Raw genomic sequence first — 22884 nt, forward strand, 5'->3', positions numbered from 1 at the left:
AGCACCGCAAATCCCTTCTCTTGTCCCAAAGCACGATCCTGGTGGGTTACTGTTAGCCACGTGGCTACCGCCATCCTGGGAGGCTAGCCACGAGATGCCGCCAGCTCTCGCCAGAACCGTTTACTTCATGGTCCTCATCTGCGTTTCAGCTGAAAACATGAAATTGAAACCCGAGGGGCTCGGGTGTCACCACAGCTGTGCCGCGCTTGGGGCCTGCTGGCAGGGAGAGCTCCGGGCTTGGGGCCGCTCGCCCAGCTGGCAGCGAACATCAGCCGGGCCACGGGGGGGCTGGTGACAGCTCGATTTTTCACGCCGGCTCTGGTTATGGTGGCAGCCATCTCGAAGCATCGCCAGCACCACCCTGGCTTCGTAAACCAAGCCGTGCTCCAGAAAGGTCGAGTTGCAGGGCCCCATGCCAGGGCTGTGGGCCCCCCCCACGGCCCCCAGGGACATTAAGGGTGCTCGGGCAGTGCAGGATGAAAGGGAGCTGTTCCCACCTGCTGTCCATCCTGTGTCCCAGAAGGAACATGGGATCGGAAGTGTGGTTCCTGCCTGTGGGGGGTGAGGGGCAGCGGGAGGGGAGGGGGTGAGCCCCTGGCCTCTGCTGAGCTCGAGGGGGCACGAGGAGAAAGGAAAGTTGGTGACAAGTGCACAGAGCAAACAAGACATGGCAGAGAGAAACATCTGCTGGAGAAGGGACTTCGACTAATCCCGAAAAAAAAAAAAAAAAAGCCAGAAATTGTTGTTCACAAGTGCACGGCGGTAGAAACATTGCAAATAATCCGATCCGAGCTGCAAAGCAGATGTCAGGCAATAAGCAGCGGTGAGGAATGTGATGTATGAAGCAATTTATAACATGGAAGGTGCACGTCCTGCCTTGTGGCTGCCACCCACCAAAAGCGGGCGCCCTCCCACCCCACACGCTGGGCACCCTCGCCCCACGGGGCAGCCCCAGCCCCGTGGCCCCGTTTGCCCTGCCCTTTGCCCCCCCGCAGTGCCCCCCACGCCCCTGCAGACGCCACTGGTGCTGCAGCAGGCGCTGTGCCCGGCGCCTCCACCGCCCGCGGGGACAAAGCTGCTTTGTGCAGGGCTGGCTGGGCATTTCCAAGCCTCGTGCCCACACCACGCTCCCAGGCTTTCCCCCCGCACCCCAGGGAACAGGGACCCCCTGCTTTGCTCTCAGGGGGCAGGGAGGAAGGCAGAGGCACACGGGGACAGGGCACGATGCTGGTTATACCTCCCTGGTGAACTCCACCACCTCTGCCAGTTCCTTGAGCTTCCTCCCAGAGCATGCCGTCCCTCCCAAACCCCTCACCCCACAGGGAGGGACCCTCCCAAGGCCACCCAGGCACGGAGAGAAGCGCTGGCTGGGGTAGGAGCAGGGCAGCGCACGCAGAGCCTGGCGAGGCTCAGTCCCACTGTCACTCCTCCTCCAAGAAGTCACGGCTCCCCAGGAGATCTCCCAGGCACTTTATTCACTCAGCAGCCAACAGCCATCATAGCCATAAAGGGAAAAACAAACAAAAAAAAACAAAAAAAAACTACGGCCAGGGCAGCTGAGAAGCCTCACGGCTGCTCCCTTCGCAGGGTATGAGGTGCAGGTTGGGGCTGTTAGTTTCTCCAAGCCATCTCCAGTCCTAATTGTGGCCTGGAGGCACCAACATCCTTGTGGAGGGTCTTCCAAGTCAGCCTTCGGTTAACAGATCCTCTCTGTTGTATTGTCGGAGCAGCTGAGAAATGCCCCCCTGCTCAAACCCCCACCAACCCCTCCTCAACGAGCCCCCAAGCAGTTAGCGCAGAAATTCAACGCACAGAGAACACAAATTGGGCAGGAGCAGCTGGCGGGGAAGGAAAGGGAACCACCTGAAGGAGACAAAGCCTTGGGTTTTGCAAATGGGGCACAATTCCTTTCACCAGGTGCTATTTTCACATCCCTTTGCTCCTGCCTTGCCTCTACAAGAGCCCCACCACAGCTCCCCTCCTCGTGAAGCAGCATCAAGCCATGAAAAGAGGCAGCAACCAAGCAAGTCTCACGGCACAGGCTAGCCCTGTCCTTGCTCACGAAGGACCCCGGCCTCTGGGACCTGCAAACCCCTGGCACGCAGAGCCAGACTCATCCCGAGCCTTGTCCTTCCAGGGCTTCCCTCCCCGTGCCTCTGCTTCCCTAGCTGGGAAAGGGAGCCCCCAGGGAACGGCACCAAAAGCGTGGGGGCTCTGGGGTTAGTGGCGTGCTCTCCCCCGTCCGCCCCCCACCCCAAAATCCCCTGTGACTGTGAGCAGCCCTCGGCAGGGGTGGGAAAGGAGTCCTGCTGGATTGACCCCCCCCTGCTAAACCCTAACCAGACCCAGGCTCCCTGCTACCCATGCGGCCATCATTGGCCCTCGGCCAGGCCAGGGGCTGAGCCGGCGCCGGGGCCGGGCCGGGCGAGCTGCCGCAGGTCCCTCACGGACCTCACGGCCCACTGGGCCAGCTCCCGCAGCACCCCCAGGCCCCGCAGCTTCTGCTCGAAGAGGCTGAGGCGAGGGGGCGCGGGGGGCCCGTCCCCTTCGTCGCCGGGGGGCCCGCGGCTCTCCAGCTCCAGCAGCTCCTCGAGGTGGTAGGCGAAGGCCGAGACTTGCAGCAGGACGGCCGCCAGCGCCCGGCCCAGCGCGGCGTCGGCGTCGCCCAGCTGCTCCCGCTGCTCCTCCAGCATCTGGGCCAGCAGCGTGCGGAAGGCCCGGTACGCCGCCAGGTTGTCCAGGAGCCGCTGGGTCCCCGTCTGCTCGCTCCAGTGCTCCGCTGCCGCCGCCGGCACCCCCTCCACCGCCGCCACGCTGACCGAGGCGTCCAAGCCCTGCCGTTCCACCTGCACGGGGAAAAAAACAGCCGGGGCTCAGTGGTGCCGGGAGAAACGGGGACCCTCAGCAGCCCCCCGCCGCTGCCCCCAGCCGTGGTGCATGCCAAGGTGATTTTGGGCACAGGGGCAGATGCTGAGAGGCAGGGGATCACCCAAGCATCAGTCCACTGTGTTGAGACCCCAAGGCCGAGGCGTCGGCAGCATTTCGTCCCACAGCTCAGCAGCTCGGCCGCGTGCCAGCGGCCCCGTGCCCCGTCACAGCCGCCCGGCGTCAGACCCAGACCCCGCTGGCAGCAGCCTCGGGGCGCGGGCAGAGATGAACTCACGTAGATGTCCAGGAGGTCGGCGACGTCCGAACGCATCTTCCTGGCCAGGCGGATGCCGCGGCTGCACAAGTCACGGCGCCGGAGGGTGGTGGCCGAGGGGGTGTCTGCTGCTGCCATGGCCCAGGCGGTCGTCCCGGGCTCCGGGCTCACGGCGCGGCGCCCGCCTGGCCCGGGAAGGACAATCCCGTGCTGAGCTGGTGCATTCCAGCCGGGAGCTCTGCTCACGCGTCCGCTGGCCCGGCTCTCCCCCTCTTCCGCGCCTGGGGCCTGGCACGACGCTGCAAATTCCCGCCTCTGGGATCAACAGCGACAGATTATTTCCCTAATTCCCCCCACGCTTTGCCACTCTTTAAGCCTATTGCCCGGAACAGGCTCGCCCAGCAGCAGCAGGAGGTTCTCCCAGCCCCGGCTCAGACCCTCTCCAGCCTCCCCGCAGCGAAATGAGCACCGGGCTGAGCCCCCGGCCCCGGCCCCGTTCCCCCTACTCAGGCCGGAGCGCAGGAAACCACTGCCGGGAAGAGGCGAGCAAAGCCGGGACGTTGCTCAACAGCTGAGCGGGGACTGCAGCCTGGGGCCTGAGCAGGGCACAGGGGACAGGGGGACGCCCGGCCCCAGCTGTGGGATGTGGTGCTCTTCATCCCAAAGCCCTCAGGGCTGCACCCCAAAGCCCTCGGAGCTTTAGGGTCCTGCCTGCTGCCCTCTTCTTGCTGCGTGGCCCCCCCAAACCCAGCCACCATTTCCTGCAGGGGCCTGCCCTGAAGGAGAGCCACGGAGTAGGAGGCCCCTGATCCACCCCCCCCAAACACGAGCACCACACAAAAACCAGCCCTTTTTGGGTTTATTTGCTTTTTCCGCAAGATGTTTATTTCAGTTACGTGTTACCCAGATTAAGAGAAAAATGAGAGTTGAAAAGCAGCTTCCCTTTACAACCGCACCGCTATGAGCCCTGCCCTGGCTCAGGGCTACCAGGGGGACTGAGGGCCACCGGGGGGGAACTAGGGGCTAGTGGGGATGGGGGCAACCCCCAGCCCCCCCAAGGCCAGCCCAGCAGCACCGGTGCCACCTGGTGGCTACTGCAGAAAGCACTGCCAAGGCCCCTACCCCCAGCCCACCCTGCTGCAGGCCCTGGCTTCCCTCCCGGGGAGGAGAAAAAAAAATAATAATAAATAAATACAGGGGAAAATACAAAAAAAAGTTTATTGCAAACTACTACAATAATTTATTGAAGCAAACTGCATGCGAGTGAAGGAGAGACGCTGAGGGAAGGGGCAGCAGGAGGGCTGTGTCAGTTGTAGGGCATGGAAGGGGAGAGGGAAGGAGTTACACCAGTCTCTCCTGCAGCAGGGCGAGCAGGCTGTGGTTAGAGGACAGACAGGCAACCCGCCGAGACCAGAAAAAGAAAAAGGGAAGCTATGAGGGGGCGCACTGGAGGGCGAGGCAGGGATCAGAGGTCTCAAGGCCAGGAATGAGGTGGGAGGCGAGCAAGCTGCTTGATCCCGCAGCCGCTGACAACTGCGCTGCTCTGCTCGGGGCAGGCGCAGGACGAGGCAGCCTCCCTCGCCTCCCAGCCAGGTGCTGAGTGTCGCAGCACCGGTAGGGAGCGAGCTGGTGGCCCAGAAGCATTTTAGTGTCGATCTCGGAGAACAAAAGCCCAAGCTCTCCCTTTAGTTTAGTGTTCTGTGCAAGGCTCTGCCTGCTCCGCACCTCTTGCGGGGGCGGTGGCAGGGCATGAAAAGCAGCAGAGGGGCTGCAGCAACCTGGGGGAAAATAGCAAAACCCTACTACACTGGCACATCCCCTAGGGGCAGTGGGATCCCAGGCAGGAGAGGTGTTTGCCCCCACTCACACCCACGGCCCTGGGCAGGAGACCCTCGCTGCCGGTGGGTGAAACCATCATGGTTGGGTCTGATCTTCTTTGGGCTGTGCGGTGACCCTTTAGCTAGGAAGGGGGTGTGGGGAGGGGGAAAACTAGCTGGCCACCCTAAAACTCCCCCCTGGAAATCACAACAAATTGATCCAAGCAAGAGGTTGTATCACCCCAACTAAGGAAACTGGTTTGTGTGCTTCACCACCACCCCACTGCGTGCCTGTCGTGCGTGGTGTTCCAGGAGATGCCTGCCCAGGGGTGCTGCAGCCCTCCTGCCTACCCCCAGGAGAAGCACGGGAGCCACACTCAAGGAACAGGGGATGCTCACACCCTGGATGCTCACACCAAGACGCCGGGGCTGCGAACTGCCCGAGCACAAAGCACCCCACCACCAGAAGCGTTTTGGCTTGTTCAGACACAGACTTCAACGTCAGTGGGGAAGGGAAAGGGGAAATCAGGACAAGTGACCCCGTAAAAGCTGTCAGGCTTGGGCCACAGCTGGATTTCCAGGCAGCACAGGGGACAGAGTGGGTGTTTAGAGTCAGTTTCCTGTAAAAGCTTCCAATTGAATTCCACATTTTATTGCTGTTCTCCAGACCCCAGATACCCGATTTTGCCTGGCTGCTGTTACAGACCGATTTTGCTGACCGTGCGCTTGGACAAAACACTTGGGCTCTGTTCCAAGCACGTAAACCCAACCAAAAAAAAAAAGAAAACAAGTAAACAAACAAAAAGCCCAGGTTATTTTTCACCTCTTCCAAAAAAACACTAAGAATTCAAGGCCACTGAGTCTCCACACACAGTTTCAGAGAACAGAGCGAAAAAGATCCGAGTCTAAATACCAGACGTGTCACATCCTATGCAAGCCTCTCCGAGGGTTCAGGTCTGTCCCAGCTACGCCAGCAGGCGACACTCAAACTACAAGGCTCCGTGGAAAGCAGGGGCGTTTTGTGCCGAAGCGAGGAGCTTTGAGCACACAGCTGCACAACGCTCCCCAGAACGGAGGCAGGGAGCGAGCCGACGGCCCCTTCCTCCTCCCTCAGCCTACTGCCTTGGATAAATTCGCCTGAGACGACCGTACCCGGTCTCTGCTCCTGTATCTTTTGTCTAGACCCGGAAAGGAGAGGCAGAGGTGGATGAGGAGCACAGCATCCCCCACCAGCAAGCGGCTCACAACGGCCCTAAGTCACGAGAACAAGTTCCTGGCTAACGATGTCCTTCCCTGCGAGGCTACGGAGTCAGGGGACGCAGAAAGAGCACTTAATGCGAGGAGCTGGGAGGGAAGGAGACCAGAGCCAGCTGTTCCAGCACTCACCTCATCCTCCTGCTAAAACGCTGCCGCAAAGACTCCCACTGCAAACAGGCTCTTCTCCGGGGGCTCTCCCTCTACTCTGGAAAAGCTACGAGAGAGATCTGACTCCCGAACACTGCCTTCCCTCAGCTCTCCTCCCAGCGGCTGTCAGGATGGCACGGCATGCTCCCTGCGACTCCCTAGCGTGAAGGAGCCTCCCGGGGAACAGCCCGAACCCCTTCCACCCCCACCCACCGAGAACAGAACTAAAAAATACCGACCCTTTTTAATCAATAAATAAGGAATCTCGTTACCACAACACAAAAACGAAACATGTTCAAAGTGCAAATTACTGTCGTCAAACTGGGATGCTCCTCCTTGCCTCTCCCACGCAGGGCTCCCGTAGCCCCCGGGGCCTCTCCAAGCAAACATGATCTACGAGCCAGGGCGTTCCCTCAACTTCCTGCCAGAGACAGAGCAGAGGAGTGCGGTGAGGCCGGGGACGCGCGCTCCTCCACAGCTCGCCCTGCCGAGGGGGCCTAAAGTGCCAAGCCAACCTCCCAGCCCCAGGAAGAAGAACGAGACTGCAAGGACCAGAGTGCAGTGATGCATAGAAGTTGGGACCACGGGGCGGAAGGGAGTCCTAAGAAACTCGTCCAGAGCGCATCGAAATGCTTTCTAGTTTCCGAGTGGGGCCACGTCAAGAAAGGCATCTGCTTTGGGGCAGAGCGAAGGGTTTCGGCCATTCCCCCTCCCTCGGAGAAATCCGTCGCTCGGTCCAACTTGCTCTGGTAACGGCAGCATGTGCCCCTTTCCTACAAAGGAGCAGTGACAAGACAGAAGTGGTTGGGAGAAAGAGGACGTGCCGTGATCCACGCCGGAGGAGAGCAGACCCTTCGGTTATTTACTAGTATTTTAAGTTTTGCTTTTCTCTCTTTCAATACGCGTCTCCATTGTTTTTCCTTTTAAATACAGAGTCCGAGCTGTCCCAGCACCCACGTGCTCCCCGCCCACTAGGGTCCAGTGGAGTCTGAATCTTCGATGAGCACCTCCGTGGTGGCTCCCAGGATCTCTGTGTTCATGACCAGCCCTTCTGGGTTGGCGCTGCTGCCGCTGCCCACGAAGAGCTTGCCGTCAGCCACCAGGCTCACGCGCTCCGCCCCGCCGCAATACGTCTTGGGCATCCCGTCGGGGTTCAGCAGCAGGCAATCCGCCGGGGCAGCGCTTCCCAGTGGGTCGGGAAGAAGGGGGAGGCCCTGGCCATCGGTGGGCGGCGCGATGGCCTCGGGGTTAGTGCCCAGGATGTCAGTGCTGGTGATCAGGGCACCTGCGTTGGCAGCCAGTGCTTCAGCGATAAGCACTTCGGGGTGGCTCTTGGCTTTGTGGGCCACGACGCTGTCCTTCTTCTCGAATTTCTTGCCACAAATGTTGCAGGAGAACTGGTAGAAGGAGTCGGCGTCGTGCTTCTTCATGTGCCAGTTCAGGGAGGCCTTCTGCCGGCAGGTGAACCCACAGATCTCACACCTGGGGAAGGGGAGAAGGGGGAGGTCACAACAAAGGGACATCGGCACGCGTCGGTGTAGACAGGGGCAAAGAGGCGGCCCAGGAAAGCAGCGGGGGCTCGTTAACATGGGATGCCACCTCGGCGCCAGCCCTTCCAGAGATATTTACAGGGGCTTACTCATGCTCCTCAGATCTGAGGCACTGCCTGAAGGAACAGGTGAGACAACAAGCAGCAATCCAAACACTCCTACAGCTGCGTGTTTAAAGGGAGCTGGGACTCCGGGAACAGGGTCCAGCCCTGCCTTCAGAGCTGCTCTCGGAGCAGTCCAAGAGCAGATATATCCACGGGTCACTCGGGAGGGTAAGAGAGAGGCAGAGGTACTCACTGCAAGGGCTTCTCGCCTGTATGGATCATCCGGTGCACCGCCAAGTTATGAGAACTCTTAAATGCCCGGGCACAGTACTCGCAGATGTAATCCCTTTGATCTGAAAAGCAACACCAGTCGCAGCGTCACTCTCCTGCAGACCTGCTGGCTCTCCCCGCTCTCGTGCTGTAGGCAGAGCTGCCCAGGAAGCAGCAGAACGAGAAGCGCTGGGAGGCCAGCAGACAGCAAGGGAGGAGGTGTCCCACAAGACACCACAGAAACTGATGGAGAGTTAAGGCATGATTAAGACTCTACGAGTTAATTATCCATTCTGACCAGTGCTGAAGGGTGGCAAATTAGGATAAAGCTTGGCTCGTTTTATCCCTCTACAGAACCCCTGACTGATACTTGCCAGAGGGTGAATCGAGAACTCTATAGCCCATTTCCTTTCATTTCCTTAAAAGATTGCAATCTAGAAGTGAGTAATATTCTTCCACTGCTGCAAGTCTGTACCATCTGCCTTAGCTTCACTCCCTCCTTAAGCACCGGAGGTTCCCCCCCCCACCCTCCCTCTGTTCCACGACCCAGGGAGGAGTTTGGATCTGTTCCCCACCTCCCTGTACCTGTGTGGTGTTTGGCATGCCGCAGGAGCTGCTTCTGGAGGCGGAAGAGCCGACCGCAGGAGGGATGGGGACACACGTATTTTTTCTTCAGCAGGTGCTGGTACTTGATGTGATGCTGAGAAAGAAGAGCGAAAGGTTGTAAGCTCTCTCTTTACACGGCTAAGACGACGGCTGAAGCACTCTGATCCCAGATGGCCCCCCTCCACAGTGACAGGCCCTGGTGCAGGTGGCCCTCCCCTGCCCTCACACGTACGCCACCAAGCAGCAGAACATCTCAGCCCACCTGCAGGTAACGCGGGTGAGCCAGGACAGTGCCGCAGCCTTCCATCTCACAGCGGACGTACTGTATCGGGGGCTTCTTCCTAAGAGACCAGTAGGAAACGAGCAGAGAGGTCAGCTGAGAAATCCAAAGCTAAGGCAGCGTAAGATAAGTGAATGTGAGTGCAGTTCAGTAACGTGAGAGCAGTTCAGTAACGTGAGAGCAAGGGATCACTGCTCCAGTATTCCTGTCTGGGCTATGCTTATAGAGATTCTGGCCAAGAGGCTGCTCTGTTCCTAGAACTATCTGAGGGCTCTCACCAGAACTGAAAAAAAACCCAGAGGCAAAGCTCCCCAAAACCTTACCTTGTACGCTGCCAAGGTAGGGATCAACTCAGATGAGATTAAAAAAACGGCTGGGAAGAAATCAAACTTAACACCCACAGGGAAAAAAGGGAAAGAAAGCAGGGAAGTCAACACATGATGCTATTTTTTTTCCTCCCTTTAATGCAGATTTCTGTACTGTGTGAGAGAGATGCCTCTAAGACAGTTAACATCTGTGTAGGACACAGAGGAAGCAAGTCTTCAGAACCCAACTGAGTAGAGGGGTGTCACTTACCTTCTCTTGGGCAACCTCGGGCTCTTGTCATCCTTTCTTCTCCTTCCCCTCCTGTAGCAGTTACAGAGAGAATTGAAAGAGGCTTCTTTACATCAGTACTGCAGCAGCATGCTACAACACTACAGAGCTCTTCTGCAATTTTAGGCTGAAAAATAACACTGCACCCAGCAAGTCAGAATTAAACAGGCACCTGCTCTGGATCAAAGTGGCTGATGAGCTTCAAAGGAGTTTCAAAGGAGTAATTACTCATGGGGTAGATGGGCAGATCCCCTAAGGAAAGCAAGTAACCAGGCCTTCGTGTGAATTGTCCCTGCAATTTGCACAACTGCATCATGCAGAAGAGCAGTCCCTGTGAAACACCCTCACATTTTTGATACCTGGGTCACGCTTTTTTTTTTCTGCGTGACATTTGGTGGCTAGTGGCAGATCTCACACCACTCTGCCACTCCCGATACAGCCAAGCGAACTGCGGCTGCAAGACTAGGGCCAAACCTAGCAGTAAGAACATTTTCCCACATCGCCCACCATTCACAACCCATCAAACACCAGTGAACAGGTACCAGGCAGCCACAGCCCAGCAGGCTGTGGTTACAAATTACCAAGTCTTCTGCCACAATAAAGCGAGGAACTGCTATTTTAAAAACCCTCTACCAGGCGTGACATGCTTCACATTTTTCTTTCAAACCTGCGACTGTCTAACCAACTTGCAGCCCTTGATTAAATTCAGACCTTTCCAGGCTGCACGTGAGCACACAAGATTCTGCTTTTATAGGTTCCTGCTGCAGACAGTTAGCAAGCTATCGCCTCATTAATGCAAGCTCTAGATAAATCAATAAAGACCAAGTTTGATGCAGATTCAGAGGAAGGCAATATTCTTGAGAAATAAATGCTTTATGTGGTTTGCTCTCACAATCCCTCTCATTTCCTAATGAATTTTTAATAAACATATAATTTTGCCCACACAGTCCAGAATTGATAGTGCCTTTTATTTCCTCTGCTCTGTTGGGCAACATTTCATACCATGTGAAACACATCAGTCTGGGAGGCTAGGAAGAAAGGGATTGATAGTCTAGCAGCTATTTTTCAGTTGTCTGAATTAACTGTAACAGCTTACACACCTGTCAAGACAAAATAAAGTCTGTGCTCTGAGCAGACCCGCGTTTACATGTAAAATACAACCCCCAGCAATAGCTCTACCCCGAACAATGCACCTGCTTGATCACACTGCTGCACCAAGACACTTAACAGCAGGCTGATGGAGTCTTTTCTAGACTGTATTGAGACATCTTTATCGATAGCGAGACCATGCCAGTAAACAAGCTGAGCAGGCACTCAGCATTCAAGCCAAGCCTTCAGAAGCTGCACAGGTTCTTATGGGCAAAAGCAGCACCAGTCCAACAACACAACCACAAGTCTCTGAAAGCTACCTTTAGGAGGAGAAAACCTTCTCCAAAATACAAACATCTGTACTTCCCTCCACAGTAAATTGGTCCCACTACAGCTTAGGAACAGCACCAGAAGTTCAAACAGAGGTGTGCAAAGCCCCGCACCGCAGGCCAGCAGAGGGAGCCACATTTGCTCCCATTTCTCACAGATGAGATCAAGTACAAAAACTTTTTTTTCCAGCCTACCTGAATGATTTTGACCCTGACACAAATCCATTCTCTCTCTCATTTTCCAGAAGGCAAGCTTCAGGATTGAGTTCAAGTGAGAGGACAAGTATTTTGAGGCTCCACTCAAAGTACCAGTGACCAACTAGGCAATATAAGTTTGTTCTCTTATTTTCTCCAAAATAAGGGAGAACCCAGCTGTTTTTCCTGAGCTTTGTTGTGTAAGTCCCAAACGTACTAAAATGACACTTGATGTGTACAGAGTGCTCTCCCATCCGTCTCTAGGCACACAGCAGAAGAGAACTGGCCTTCCCAGACTGGCTTTCTAACAGTCTAATAAATACATGTAAGCCTAACACACTTCAGACATCACAGCTGAAGCCTGTTTTTTTAAAAACTCTCTGAAGTATTTCACAGGATGTGGCCATATCCAGGTAGGCTGACTAAACCACAGTATTGAAAAAACTTTGCCTAAACTAAATGAAAACATTAACTCTTTTTCCTTGCCAAACACAGGCAAGACACTAGGAAGCAGCACTTCTGTAAGAACAAGAGGCTCTGCCCTATTGTCTTTCAGACCCAGAAAGGGGAAAACAACAATAAAAACCACTCTTGTACACTAGCAAGAGTGCAAAGTATATAATACACACTGGTACGTATAGCTACAGAATTTTACTCACTTCCTTGGTGGCTCTTCATCTTCATGAAACTCACTCTCTTCTTTTACCTCTACTTTAATCTCTTTCTGCTTCTCTTTTTCCTCCTTTGCCTTGCCAGCTTTTCTCCTTTGCTTTGGGGTTTCCCTACAGAGACACAAATACAGTGCATTACTCCGATGTTAAGTGGCCACCTGCATGTATTCAAAGATACCCTCATGCCCCTCTCTCCTCTTAGCCTCTTCTGAGCACCTCTGGCTGGCAGCGTCTGGTTCTTCATCGTGTTAACACCAAGGGCTTCTCTCCTTCCACACTACTAAAAAGTAGTGTCTGCTTTTTACACAGATTTAAGCAAGAACTGGGTAGTAGTTTCTATTTTAATCAAACCCCATTTTTCTAATCAGGAAGTAGGATCAAAGAAGAACCTGACAGCCAGCAGGGCCCTAATAGCTCTAGACCACTAGAGAAAAATGGTCCCGATAGCTGTAGGGAAACAGTTCAATGGGAGCCATTCCACCTCAGCAAGTAGCACAGGTTCTCTGGGTCATATTAAGCTTGTTCAACTACGATGTCACAATTGTTCTTGGCCTACAAACAGTAAGTAGGTAATCTAATATACTTTTCTAGATGGGGCTTGTAGGTTTCATCTCTTGGATCGTCTTTGAAGGGAACTTCTTCCTCGCTGACAAGGATCTCTTCCTCATCATCGCTGATGGGAGAAAAGGAGAACAGAGGAGCTTAGCGGCAACAACTTCAGCACTACTGCAGGAATATTCATGCACCACCCCACAGGATGGGAACGACACTTTTACACTGCATTTTTTCATCCCACGTGACTGGGGAAAGCTAACAGCTTGCACTGACTAAGGAGCATAATGACAGCCAAAGCAGACAGGCGAAGCAGAGCAGCCCCTTCTTGTGAGCCCAACCAACTACAGCACCTGCTGCAGAAGGAATAAAGCTACAAGGTGAGATGCCCACCCCCCTACCAAATACATTTCAACCATACTTCCTGACACCTGCAGTCCATCAGCAACCCAAAACAAAAATATAAAGAGTCAGGACTGCATGAGAACAACTTCTACTCTTCCCACAAACCCTGTCACAAGCATTTGAAAAGCTTGAGATTGTATTTTTCCCCCTTCTTGACATTAAATATGAAGAAATACCACAAAGCAAGAGCTTCCTACCTGATTCCAGCTGGAGACTGATGCTCTTCTGTGACCTCTGAAAGGAAAAGTCACCAGTAAAAGTTTCAACCTGTGATCTCTGCAGTGAGCTCATCTGTCTCGAGATACCTCCACCAACACTCAGCGCCAGGAGCACCGGTGGCAGAAGGTGCTCGTGACACAGAAGCACCACGCCTGTACCAGCCACGTACAGCTCCCCAAGTTACACCCACGTGCAGCTCCCTTCAGAGGTCCCCAGGATCTGCCTGTCTTCAGGCACCGCCTACCTTCCGTGCCAGGGCTGCCCACGTACCGTACTCGAGCTGGTCCACGTTTGGTTCTGACTTGCAGACGAGCTGCAGGGAGCCGGTCTTGGACCTGGAGGCACGCGAGTTCTCGGTGTCGCGCTGGCGGGCCGCGGCAGCCGACCTGCTGCTGCGCCAGCTTCTGCTGGGCCGGGCTGTGCTGGCAGCGGCGTCATGGCTGAGGAGGCTGGAAACCTCCTCCTCTTCCTTCTCTTCTTTGGGATCTGAAACACACGTTGCAATCTCGTTAGTGCTAATAGGAATAAAGGTAAACCCCACGGTTGTTTCACGCCCCTTGCACGATGTGGAACAGCACAGCCTCCAACTGCCTCTGAGTAAAGGCACAAATATTTAAAAATAGCTCACATTTGCCTCTGATAAAGGCGTGTAGGATGATTATTTGCTGGCTCCGATCTCCCCTGAGCAACACAGACATTTGTAAACCTCAGCAACTGTTTAATGACAGACTGGTTTCAAAATTGGTCTGTATTAAGAGTTGTGTTTGGAGAATCCCCCAAACACGTATTTAACCCGAAACGTACACCTGGTAATAATCCAGAGGAATCCAAACTGGATGTTTCTGATCTCGTGCTAGAGCAAGAAGCATCACAAGTACCGCTAGCCTGAGGTCTCTGCACTCAGTTATGGCTTCTGCAGGTGGTTTCTTTTTGGCTGACCTCCAGATATGCTTTGGCAAGATAACAGAGCTGCCTAAAACGTATATGTGAGCAAGTTCATCCCTTTAAAAGCTAAGACTTCCAAGTACGGTTCACCTGATTTCACTTTCTGGTGGCTGCTGGAACACCAGGCCTTGATGAACTCAAATGCTTTTTGATATTTCACCAACGCTGTGCTAAGGAAATCCATCCCAAGCAGCTGGCTAGGCTTGGTACTCCAGGTTTGTCTCTGCATTAGCACACCAAGCACCCGCAGTGAGGCACAGGGCCTGTGCTCTTAGCCTCAGCTCGGACTCCTTCCTTTTTACTTAAATCCCTTTCCACAACTCTCTGGTTTCGGGGGGATTGTGCTGCCCAAGCACCAGCCAGCAGTACCCCTGATGCTCAGGAACTTTCCAAGCACCTGCTTGCAAATGCAGGGCACAGTTCTCTAAGGACGGGCTGGGGAGCAGCCCTGGTGAGGAGTAAATCCCCAAAACCAGGCTCCCCAAAGCACGCAGCAGGGAGATGAGGTCATAAGCTGAGACAGGCGGGTTTGTCAGGACACAGGAAAAGCGGTTTTCCCCAAGAGGACAGTCAAGGGCTGGAAGAGGGGCTTGGAAGCACGGCTGTGTGACCTCCATGCTTGGAGGGCTTCAAGACCTGGATGGAAAAAGCCCCTGAGCAACAGGATGGGAACTCCAGGTTGAACCCAGGACCAGAGACCTGCAGAGGGACCCTCCCACCTAAATTCTTTGGTTTTGCTTCAAACCTTTTGAATTTAACTTCCAGCATGTTGTTCGGTATTCAGCCCTTATTAACTGAGCTGGAATCACCAACCTCTGAAAAAGCAGGAGGAATATAGGATACAAGGCCTCACAAGTTCATTGTAAAACAGCAACCAAGTCTGATGCCTTACACGTACGCAGCCAAGTCCATCATCAAAGCATAAATTACAACCAGGAAACCAAAAAAGGTGTATGGATCATAAACTCATAAAACAGAGTTCATGTTGGTTTCAATCCTAATTGTGATCATCCTCAGTTTTGAATGGCAAATCAAACTGAAAACCACTTTGAAACCATTCTCTAGGAGTTTTCCCATCAAGCACTACCACTCTACCAACATTAACACACTGCTGCTCTCAAAAAGATGGCTATTCCCTTGGAAGATCTTTCATTTGGTGACTTCTTGGTAAGAGCTAGTATTTTATAGATCACACTTACGGAGTTGAAGCAGACCTCCCTCAGAATATATTTCTACAAAGTACACCTGAGGCACCACTCATCTAGCAACTTGGCTTCGTTTCTCTGAAGTCAACGTGTTTAATATTAAAGCCTTTCCTCATGACCTCTCATTTTTACTTTTACATCTACTTCAGTACTGTCTACAAGTTGTTGGTTTTGTTTTTACATGCTGTGTTTTCTTGGAGGCACGTAAGTATTCACTGGTCTGAGCAGCACTGAATAATTCCTGTGCACCAGAACCTGTAAAGCAGTATGGAGTTATATATATGGAGTTATATACTCACATCTGCATCCAGGTCAGGGATCGTGGCTGTCCTCGTCTCTGTCATCCGTAAGAGATGCCCACGTCTCCCAATTACCTATACCTTGCAGTAGTTAACCTTACAGCTATTTTCAGTCTTGTCTTGGATACCACACTTCATCTGGTTGAGCCTAGGCCCTGTGGATGAATACTGCGCTGCCCCACTCCTCCCACAAACATGCCTGCACTAAAACCCACGTGCTCCTCAGTTCACAGGGTTTGGCTAATCACAGAAAGGAGCAAGATAAGATAAATGGAGTACGTGTTGTTACTACAGCTAATCAGGCTCCGTTCTTTCTGAAAAGGAAGATACTGCTCTAGTGCCTTGAGACTGAAACAAAGAAAACCTTAAATTAGAAAGGCTGCAGTTGATTCTGCACTTAGAAGTGGTGGAAGTGGTGCAAGTGTCAACAGCAGTGCCGGACACCAGGCCATACGAACTCAGACCACAGGAGAAGGAAAGGGTACACAAGACAATACCAAGGCGCCCCCAGTGAGAAGCACAAAAAAGCAAGGAGCATTTGCTTGCCGCATCAGCTGTTGCAAAACCAATTACGTGCTTCCCTTTTGGCAGGACCTGCTGGCCAGTCAGCACATGCAATCCCAGTTAAGACGCAGCACTGCTGTCTTCTGCCCAAATCACGGGGCAAGGGGGGCAACAGAAGCTCTGAGCTGGCAGAACTCACCGGCCACGAAACGCCCCTGCACTCACGCTCCCCTGCAGTCCCTCCCATGCCGATACTATCTGCCTCCTCCAGCTGCCTCTGCAGGAGTCAGTTGCAGGCTGGGTGGGTGCCAGCACCTTACAGGAAGCCAGTCAAGAGATACATGGAAAAATCCACTTCTTGAAATCCTACCAGTCCTTTTGATCCTTTGGTCAAACCCTGGAGTTTCTCCTACCTTGAGCTCTCCCTTAACTAAGTAACTTCGTGATAAAAGCAGCTGTCATTCTGGGGTAGTTCTGTTCATGCTGGGGTAGTTGCACCATCCTTCCCAGTTGCCTTTCAGCGAACAGTGTCCAGGGCAGAAAACACATCGTAGTGATGGAGGTACATTAACGTGAGAGTCAAACACCCTTTAACCCTAAAGTTTGTGAAGGAAACACCAGTCAGAGAGAGAAGGGAAAAGAGAAGGAGACCTGGGAGGAAATCAGGTGCAAAGCTGTAGCTCTGTTGTAGCAGCTTGGGTTACCGAAAGCACAGACTCTGGGCACTGTTACACTTCTCTACCAGAGCTTACCCAGTAGCATTCCGTCCTCACTCAGTGTGCCAGGCATCCCAGCGTCCCACACCATTCATACATATAAATATAAAAGATTTATATCCTGAAGTTTGCCCTCCGCCTTCCACTCCTGGTAATAAGTTCACCCTTACAAGCCTCCGCTCCTCCCCGTACCAGAAACCCACCTCACAAGCAGGATACTCTCAGGAAGCAACAGAGCAGCTCTCAGGCTTCCTTGTGCCTCCTTTCTTGCTTCACCTTACAGCCACGTCACTCCCCGACCCCACAGCATTTGCTTTACAGGCGAATCTTCCCAGCAGCAGGTGCTTACTGCCTTGGTTTTTATAATCACTGCATGCAGCAAGCGTTAAGAGCGTGCCTGTGTCAAGGACCGGAGCGGTGAGCACACGCATCCCACAGCCTGACCTTCCTCCCGGGCGCTGAAGGAACGCAGCGCCGCCCAGGGACGTGCCGTCCTCGGGTTTTGCCGGGGACGAAGGACGTCAGCCCCTGGAAGCAGCGCTTCTTGCTCACCCCTGTCGCGTGCTGCACGTCTCCCAGCGCTGCACAAACCAGCCTTCTGTAGCGGAGGTACCGCGCGTTGCTGCCTACCGGCTCTGCCCGACCGGCACCTGAAAATCCACTCGATTACACCCAGAAATGGGAGCTGCTGGTACTCCGCATCGGCTTTTCCCAGCCACACTTGTTCAGATGTTCAAGCTTTTATTCACCAGCCTCCTGTAAGGCTGCAGCAATAAAATATTAACCTTTCTTTAGACAAAGAAGTTAAGGGAAAAGAATATACTATGAATTATTGGGTTTCAAGCCAACTGGTATAAAAGCAACTGTATCACAACATGTATACATCTCTGACCGCAGCTTTAATTTAACATAGAAAATGTATTTTATATGTTTAATGCCCCACGTTGTGATGGCACAACCAACAAACAAGTCAGGAAAAAAAATCCTAGTGTAAGTCCCTGTCTGAATAGCTTTTTCCCCTCTAAAATATCTGTAAAATTCCGTGTATGGGACACAGCAAAATCCTCATAGGAGTCAAAGTAGGCTCGGGCAGCCTGAGCTGTTTAAATTCAGCACATTTTTAGAAGGCTTGATTATAAGTCATGTCATCTCTTTCAAAACAGTGACAAACGCCTCAAGAAAAGCAGTCATTACCAAAGAAGCGTGAAGCTTTAAGAACACAAATAGCGAGGTATAATACGAATTATCTATCCTACAACACAGCCTTCTACAATTCGAGCCTGAAAGTTTTCCGTCTCTTCTGAATTTGCAGACTTGTGTTGTTTCTCTAACAGTTAGAAGCAGGCTGCTAGGGAGCAGCCTTGTCTTCCCCACACCATTCCACAGTCCTTGAAGAAATGCTCTCTGGCTTCCCCTTCAGCACAGCCCGAAAGCCGGTGTGATGGGAGAACAGCTAAAATACCAGCCACCCACAAACTGCATTACAGTAGCCTCATACCGGCAGAGCAGAAAAAGAAATCGCGAGGAACAGATCACCAAGACAGCTTCCAAACGTGGGAACACCCAACAACCGCGTCCCCCTCCCAGCTCCTCCCAAGGCCCGCTCTCTGCGCCCGCACAGCGAAGGAACGCGCAGATTGTGCTGGCATCGCCCTCCAGCCCGTGCTGGCCTCACGCTTTCGGTTCTCAGCAGCGGGGGAATCCCACGTGAGCCTCCACGTGTTAAAGCTGCGCCCACGAGTGTCAAACAGGGAGCTACAAAAAGCCTCTGGACAGCTGACTCCACGCACCTCACCTCTCCCCTTCTCTACCTCTCAAACTCTTTACTTTTTTTCAATAAAAAAGGAGGGTTAGAGTCAGAATCTAGTTAGGCTGTAAAATTGTATCTGACAAGCAGGTTTCGTCGGACTGCTACCACAACGTAAAGAGCCACAGTAAGCACCTGATTTTCAATTCAGTGAGAGAAGGACATGGAATATATTCATTAAATCTATATTCCAGTAATTATTCAGGCCTAAGAGAAACGAGAATTATTTCCACGGGAGCACACGGCATTGTAGAAAGTCAAACGTGACTTATACAGCTGTATGAATCCATTTTTAAGCGGAGACTAAACGTCGTACTTATATCACCAATATTTTCTAGGAGCACACGAAGGAAATATTGCAATTGCATGACTAAGCAGGCCGGGCAGGAAACGCTATCGGTACGCTGACTTTGCAGCGGCCGCGGCGCACACCAGCAGGGCACAGCCGCACGCCAGCTCTGACACAACACACCTTCGACTTTACCCTTCCAGTAATCTTCCCATGGGGCCTGCGCAGACGGACCTTTGCGCCCTGCTCTGCGGCCAACGAGCAGAAAACCCTCTGATCCCACGGCACCGCGCGAAGGAGCACAAACCTTGGCGACTTGCTCTGCTGTCACGGCAGCTCGGTTATGACCGACGGCACAAATCGGCTGGCGTCACAGCCATCGCCTCTGGGCTTTCTTCACTGAGAGCAGCAGCGGTGATTTTACTTCGAAATATAATGTATAAGACCACAGATCTTACTGGACAAGCTTTGGTGCAACAGGTTTTCCATCTCCAGCAGATGCTCGGGATGTCACGGTGCGCCTCACTCGCACAAACTGCTCGCCCAGCATGCAGACACCAACAGCAACTGCTGAGCTCGAGCAAATTGAATGTTCTAAACTGGATATAAAACTTTGTAGTAAAGGACAGCAGCATAATGCAAATTGCCACGGAAGGAGAATTAATTCCATGTCAGAGCGCAAGCCGGTAAATGCAAACACTAAATTCCCAGTCTTCACCAGACCCACCCAGCACTTTTACTGTGACGCCGGTTTGCACACAAAGGTTCATGGCATCTATTTTGGCTGCGAGTTTAACAATAATAACAACGACTTGAGAAATTTAATAAATGTTTTTCTTCATCTCGCGTTCAAGGACGAGTGAATCTCTCGGAGGCCAAAGTTTAAGAAGGCACTCTCCTAAACAGAGGCCAAACTTAGGAAACAGCAGACGGACATCTGCCACTTCCACCAGTGTCCTGAGAAACCAGGGTAAAAATGGGATGATTCAGCAAGGTAAACGTTTCCACTTACAGGTATTCACAACAATGGGAATCACTGTTAAAATATTTCAAGATAGCACTACTTTGTACGCATATTAAGTGGCAATGCCATGCCTTTTTTTTTTTTTTTAAACAGATTCCAACAAAGCTCAACCTAGAAGGATGAAGTTTTTACCTGGTAGAAGGATGGACAGAGTATTGTAAACAGCAAGCACATATATGTTTGTAGGGTCTGAGCTCAACACATGTTGCTCAATTCTATTTTGGTCTGCAAAAATACACCTCACCAACTAGATTTCAACGCCCGAGCTGAAAAAAGTTATAGACTTGTAGGAATAAAGTCAAAGAGTTATAGAATTACAAGAACAAAAGCGACCTGTAAAGTCCGGGCACAAAAGCCAGCAAAGAGCAACTGAGCAGCTCCAGCAGAAAAGATGAATTAACTTGCACAGGTCTATGATTTTCCTTGCTATTTCATCTTCTGTTACGATTCCCCATACCAGATCAAAACCAACACTGCATAAAACCTATTTATTTATGGAGGGGAAGGGGCGGAGGCGAGTGTTTCAGAAGTAACAGAAGGGTAGAAGTTTCAGAAGGGTAAGTAGCAAGGCCCTCTAATATTTTTCTACAGAAAGCTGTTACGCAGACAAACAGAACTCACAGTGGAAAAAAGTAAGTTCTGCTCCTGGCCACTGTTCCCCGTGGTTAAGGCCTTCTTGATGAGACTCATTAAGCCACTCCCATCTCTCTCCCCCAATTTCTATCTCACCCCTAAGGGATGAGGCATAAGGCACACGGCATAAGATTCACCACCCGCTCAGTACCGCGAGGCTACAAAAGGACAAGTGTAAATATTTGAGTACTCTCATTTCCATACACCTTCCAGATGTCCCTTGAGCACACACACCTGTACTCCTGACAGCAGCAGAACAGATGCGAGCACGGATTTTACTAGCTGCTCAAGAGCTGTCAAACCGCGGCACCGTATGGTCTCAGCTTCTGATAGCGAAGTAACACCCTAGTGGTTATTTAGAATAAAGTTTTTGCAAGTCGGGCACATGTAAGCCTCATTGGCAGCTTGCTGCAGTTCCACAATCTTGGGAGAGACCTTGGAAAGAACCCGCACGTCACCAAGCAACAGAGCTTTCCCTGGAAGGGCGATTCAGCAGATGTTTGGCTACCTTCATGGGAAAGCCCTGACTTTCTGGACGGAATACAACTGCACGAACAAGCATCGAGCCCTTACCTTTACCAGCTGCTTTATCCGTGCACCTGAAAAAAATACAAGAGGTAACCGTAAGAGGGAGCTCCTACTGCGGGGCAGCAGAAACAATAAGGTGTGTTAGATGGAGATGTTCTCAAAAGGCTGTTTCCAGCCCCTCATACCAACACGGGTTAGTTCATCTGGAGGAAGCTGAAGCCAGCTGAGGCTTATACCAACGGGGACTGCTTCACCCAGAGGAAGTTAAGCTGCGGGATAACAGCACAGCAACAAGCCCCAGCCCTACCCACGTTGGTCACACCCACACCCCAGGGACCCCGCGGTCAGGGGGGCACAGGAGAGCCCTGATACCGAGGGCTGGGGGGTTGCACGGACACCCAGCCGGCTGCCAGCCCCCAAACCCATCAGGGCGGGGCTGCAGCCACCCCCCTGCGGGAGAGCGGCCCCAGCACACCCCTGCCTCGGGGCCCGTGGGCACGAGGCAGGGGAAAGGTGCACGGGGAGGGGGCGGTGCCCCCGGGGGGTGGTCCCAGGAGGAGACCGAGGGGTAACGGGAGGCTGCCGGTGCCGGTACTCACCCGAGGCGGGGGGCGCCCTTCCTGGCTGCAGGCGGCGGCTCGGCGGCGGGCTGCTCGGCGGCGGCGGCTGCTCCTCGGGCGCCGGGGCTGCTGCGGCGGCGCCGGGGATACTCGGCCTTACGGCGGCGGGAGGCGGCGGCTGCCCCCGAAGCCGAAGCGGCGGAGGCTCGGCCCCGCTCGCGGCCGCCCCGCAGCACGCGGCTGCCCCCGGAGTCCTCGCCGGGCTCGGCGGCGGGCGCGGGGCGGCGGCGGCCGGGGGGTGCGGCTGGCGGGCCGTGCCCGGGGGTCCCCTCCTCGCCGCCCGCCGGCATCGGGCCGGGGAGCGGAGTGGCTGCGGCGGCCGCCCCGCGCTGCTTCCCGCCCCGCCGCCACGCCCCCTCGGCGGCCTCGCCCAATCGCCGCCCTCCTCCCCGCCTCCGCGCCGCCAATCGGAAGGCGGTGCGAAGCCCGAGCCCCGCCTCCCCCTCCTCCCCTCCCCGCCTCTCCCCGCCGACTAACCAATCAGCGGCCGCGCTGCCGCAGCGCCCGCCCCCTCGGCGGGCCGCGCGGCCAATCGGCGTGCCGCGAGCCGCGCAGGCGCCTTCGAGCCCGCCGCGCTCGCGCTCGCTCCCCTCACGCACCCCCCCTCCCCTCGCAGCCCCCCCCTCCCCCGGGACCGGCCCCGCCGCCCCCCGCCCGGCCCGGGCCTGCCCCGCTCCCCGCGGCGCCTCCTACCGCCGCCGCCTGCGCCCCTCCGGCTGCCCCCGGGTGCCCGGGGCCGGCGGGCGAGGCCGCTCGGGGGGGGCAGAGAGCGCTCGCTGCCCCCCCGGCCGCCCCCCGGCCGCTCGCCGCGGCGGTTGCCGGTAGGGCCCGGCCCGGCGCGGCCCCGGCGGCGGGGCCCGCTTTGTGCGGCCGCTTCGCCTTTAAGAAAAAAAAAACGCCCCGGCGGGCGGCGGGTGAAAGTCGGTGACAAAATGGCGGCCGGCGCAAGGGGGGCGGGGCCGGCGCAAGGAGGAGACGCCCCGCTTCCGCCGCGCCTCCGCGCATGCGCGGAGCCTGCCGGGAGCTGTAGTCCGCCTGGGGCTGTGTAGGGACTCTGTGGTGTGCTGGCCGGAAGTGGCCGCGGTGCGTGCTGGGACTCGTAGTCCGACAGGGAAAATGCTTGTAGGCGCTCTGCGTGATGAACGTG

At 54.3% G+C, this 22884-nt stretch overlaps 2 protein-coding genes across 2 annotated transcripts; both read right to left on the reverse strand.

The window, feature by feature from the left end:
* Positions 1 to 1450: 1450 nt before the first annotated feature.
* Positions 1451 to 6485, reverse strand: CNTF (ciliary neurotrophic factor). Its single transcript, XM_048050043.2, has 3 exons — positions 6346 to 6485; positions 3164 to 3457; positions 1451 to 2846 (listed from the first exon to the last, which is right to left on the reverse strand). Exons 2-3 carry the CDS (start codon positions 3278 to 3280, stop codon positions 2373 to 2375), a joined length of 591 nt encoding a protein of 196 aa, XP_047906000.1. The 5' UTR covers positions 3281 to 3457; positions 6346 to 6485; the 3' UTR covers positions 1451 to 2372.
* On the reverse strand, positions 4335 to 22316 carry ZFP91 (ZFP91 zinc finger protein, atypical E3 ubiquitin ligase). Its single transcript, XM_066998184.1, has 11 exons — positions 21717 to 22316; positions 21163 to 21188; positions 13438 to 13653; positions 13146 to 13182; positions 12575 to 12664; positions 11980 to 12102; positions 9690 to 9740; positions 9096 to 9174; positions 8813 to 8927; positions 8211 to 8310; positions 4335 to 7845 (listed from the first exon to the last, which is right to left on the reverse strand). Exons 1-11 carry the CDS (start codon positions 22025 to 22027, stop codon positions 7335 to 7337), a joined length of 1659 nt encoding a protein of 552 aa, XP_066854285.1. The 5' UTR covers positions 22028 to 22316; the 3' UTR covers positions 4335 to 7334.
* Positions 22317 to 22884: the final 568 nt, after the last annotated feature.

The sequence above is a fragment of the Anser cygnoides genome, chromosome 5 (assembly GCF_040182565.1).
Source record: "Anser cygnoides isolate HZ-2024a breed goose chromosome 5, Taihu_goose_T2T_genome, whole genome shotgun sequence".
NCBI lineage: Eukaryota > Metazoa > Chordata > Aves > Anseriformes > Anatidae > Anser > Anser cygnoides.

Coding starts and splice junctions, on each gene's coding strand:
- CNTF (XM_048050043.2), bottom strand. CDS start 3,280: ATGGCAGCAGCAGACACCCCCTCGGCCACCACCCTCCGGCGCCGTGAC. Junction 2,847..3,163: donor CCGACCTCCTGGACATCTAC/GTGAGTTCATCT, acceptor TTCCCCGTGCAG/GTGGAACGGCAGGGCTTGGA.
- ZFP91 (XM_066998184.1), bottom strand. CDS start 22,027: ATGCCGGCGGGCGGCGAGGAGGGGACCCCCGGGCACGGCCCGCCAGCC. Junction 13,183..13,437: donor CGTGGACCAGCTCGAGTACG/GTACGTGGGCAG, acceptor TTTTCCTTTCAG/AGGTCACAGAAGAGCATCAG. Junction 7,846..8,210: donor ACAGGCGAGAAGCCCTTGCA/GTGAGTACCTCT, acceptor CCCCTTCCCCAG/GTGTGAGATCTGTGGGTTCA.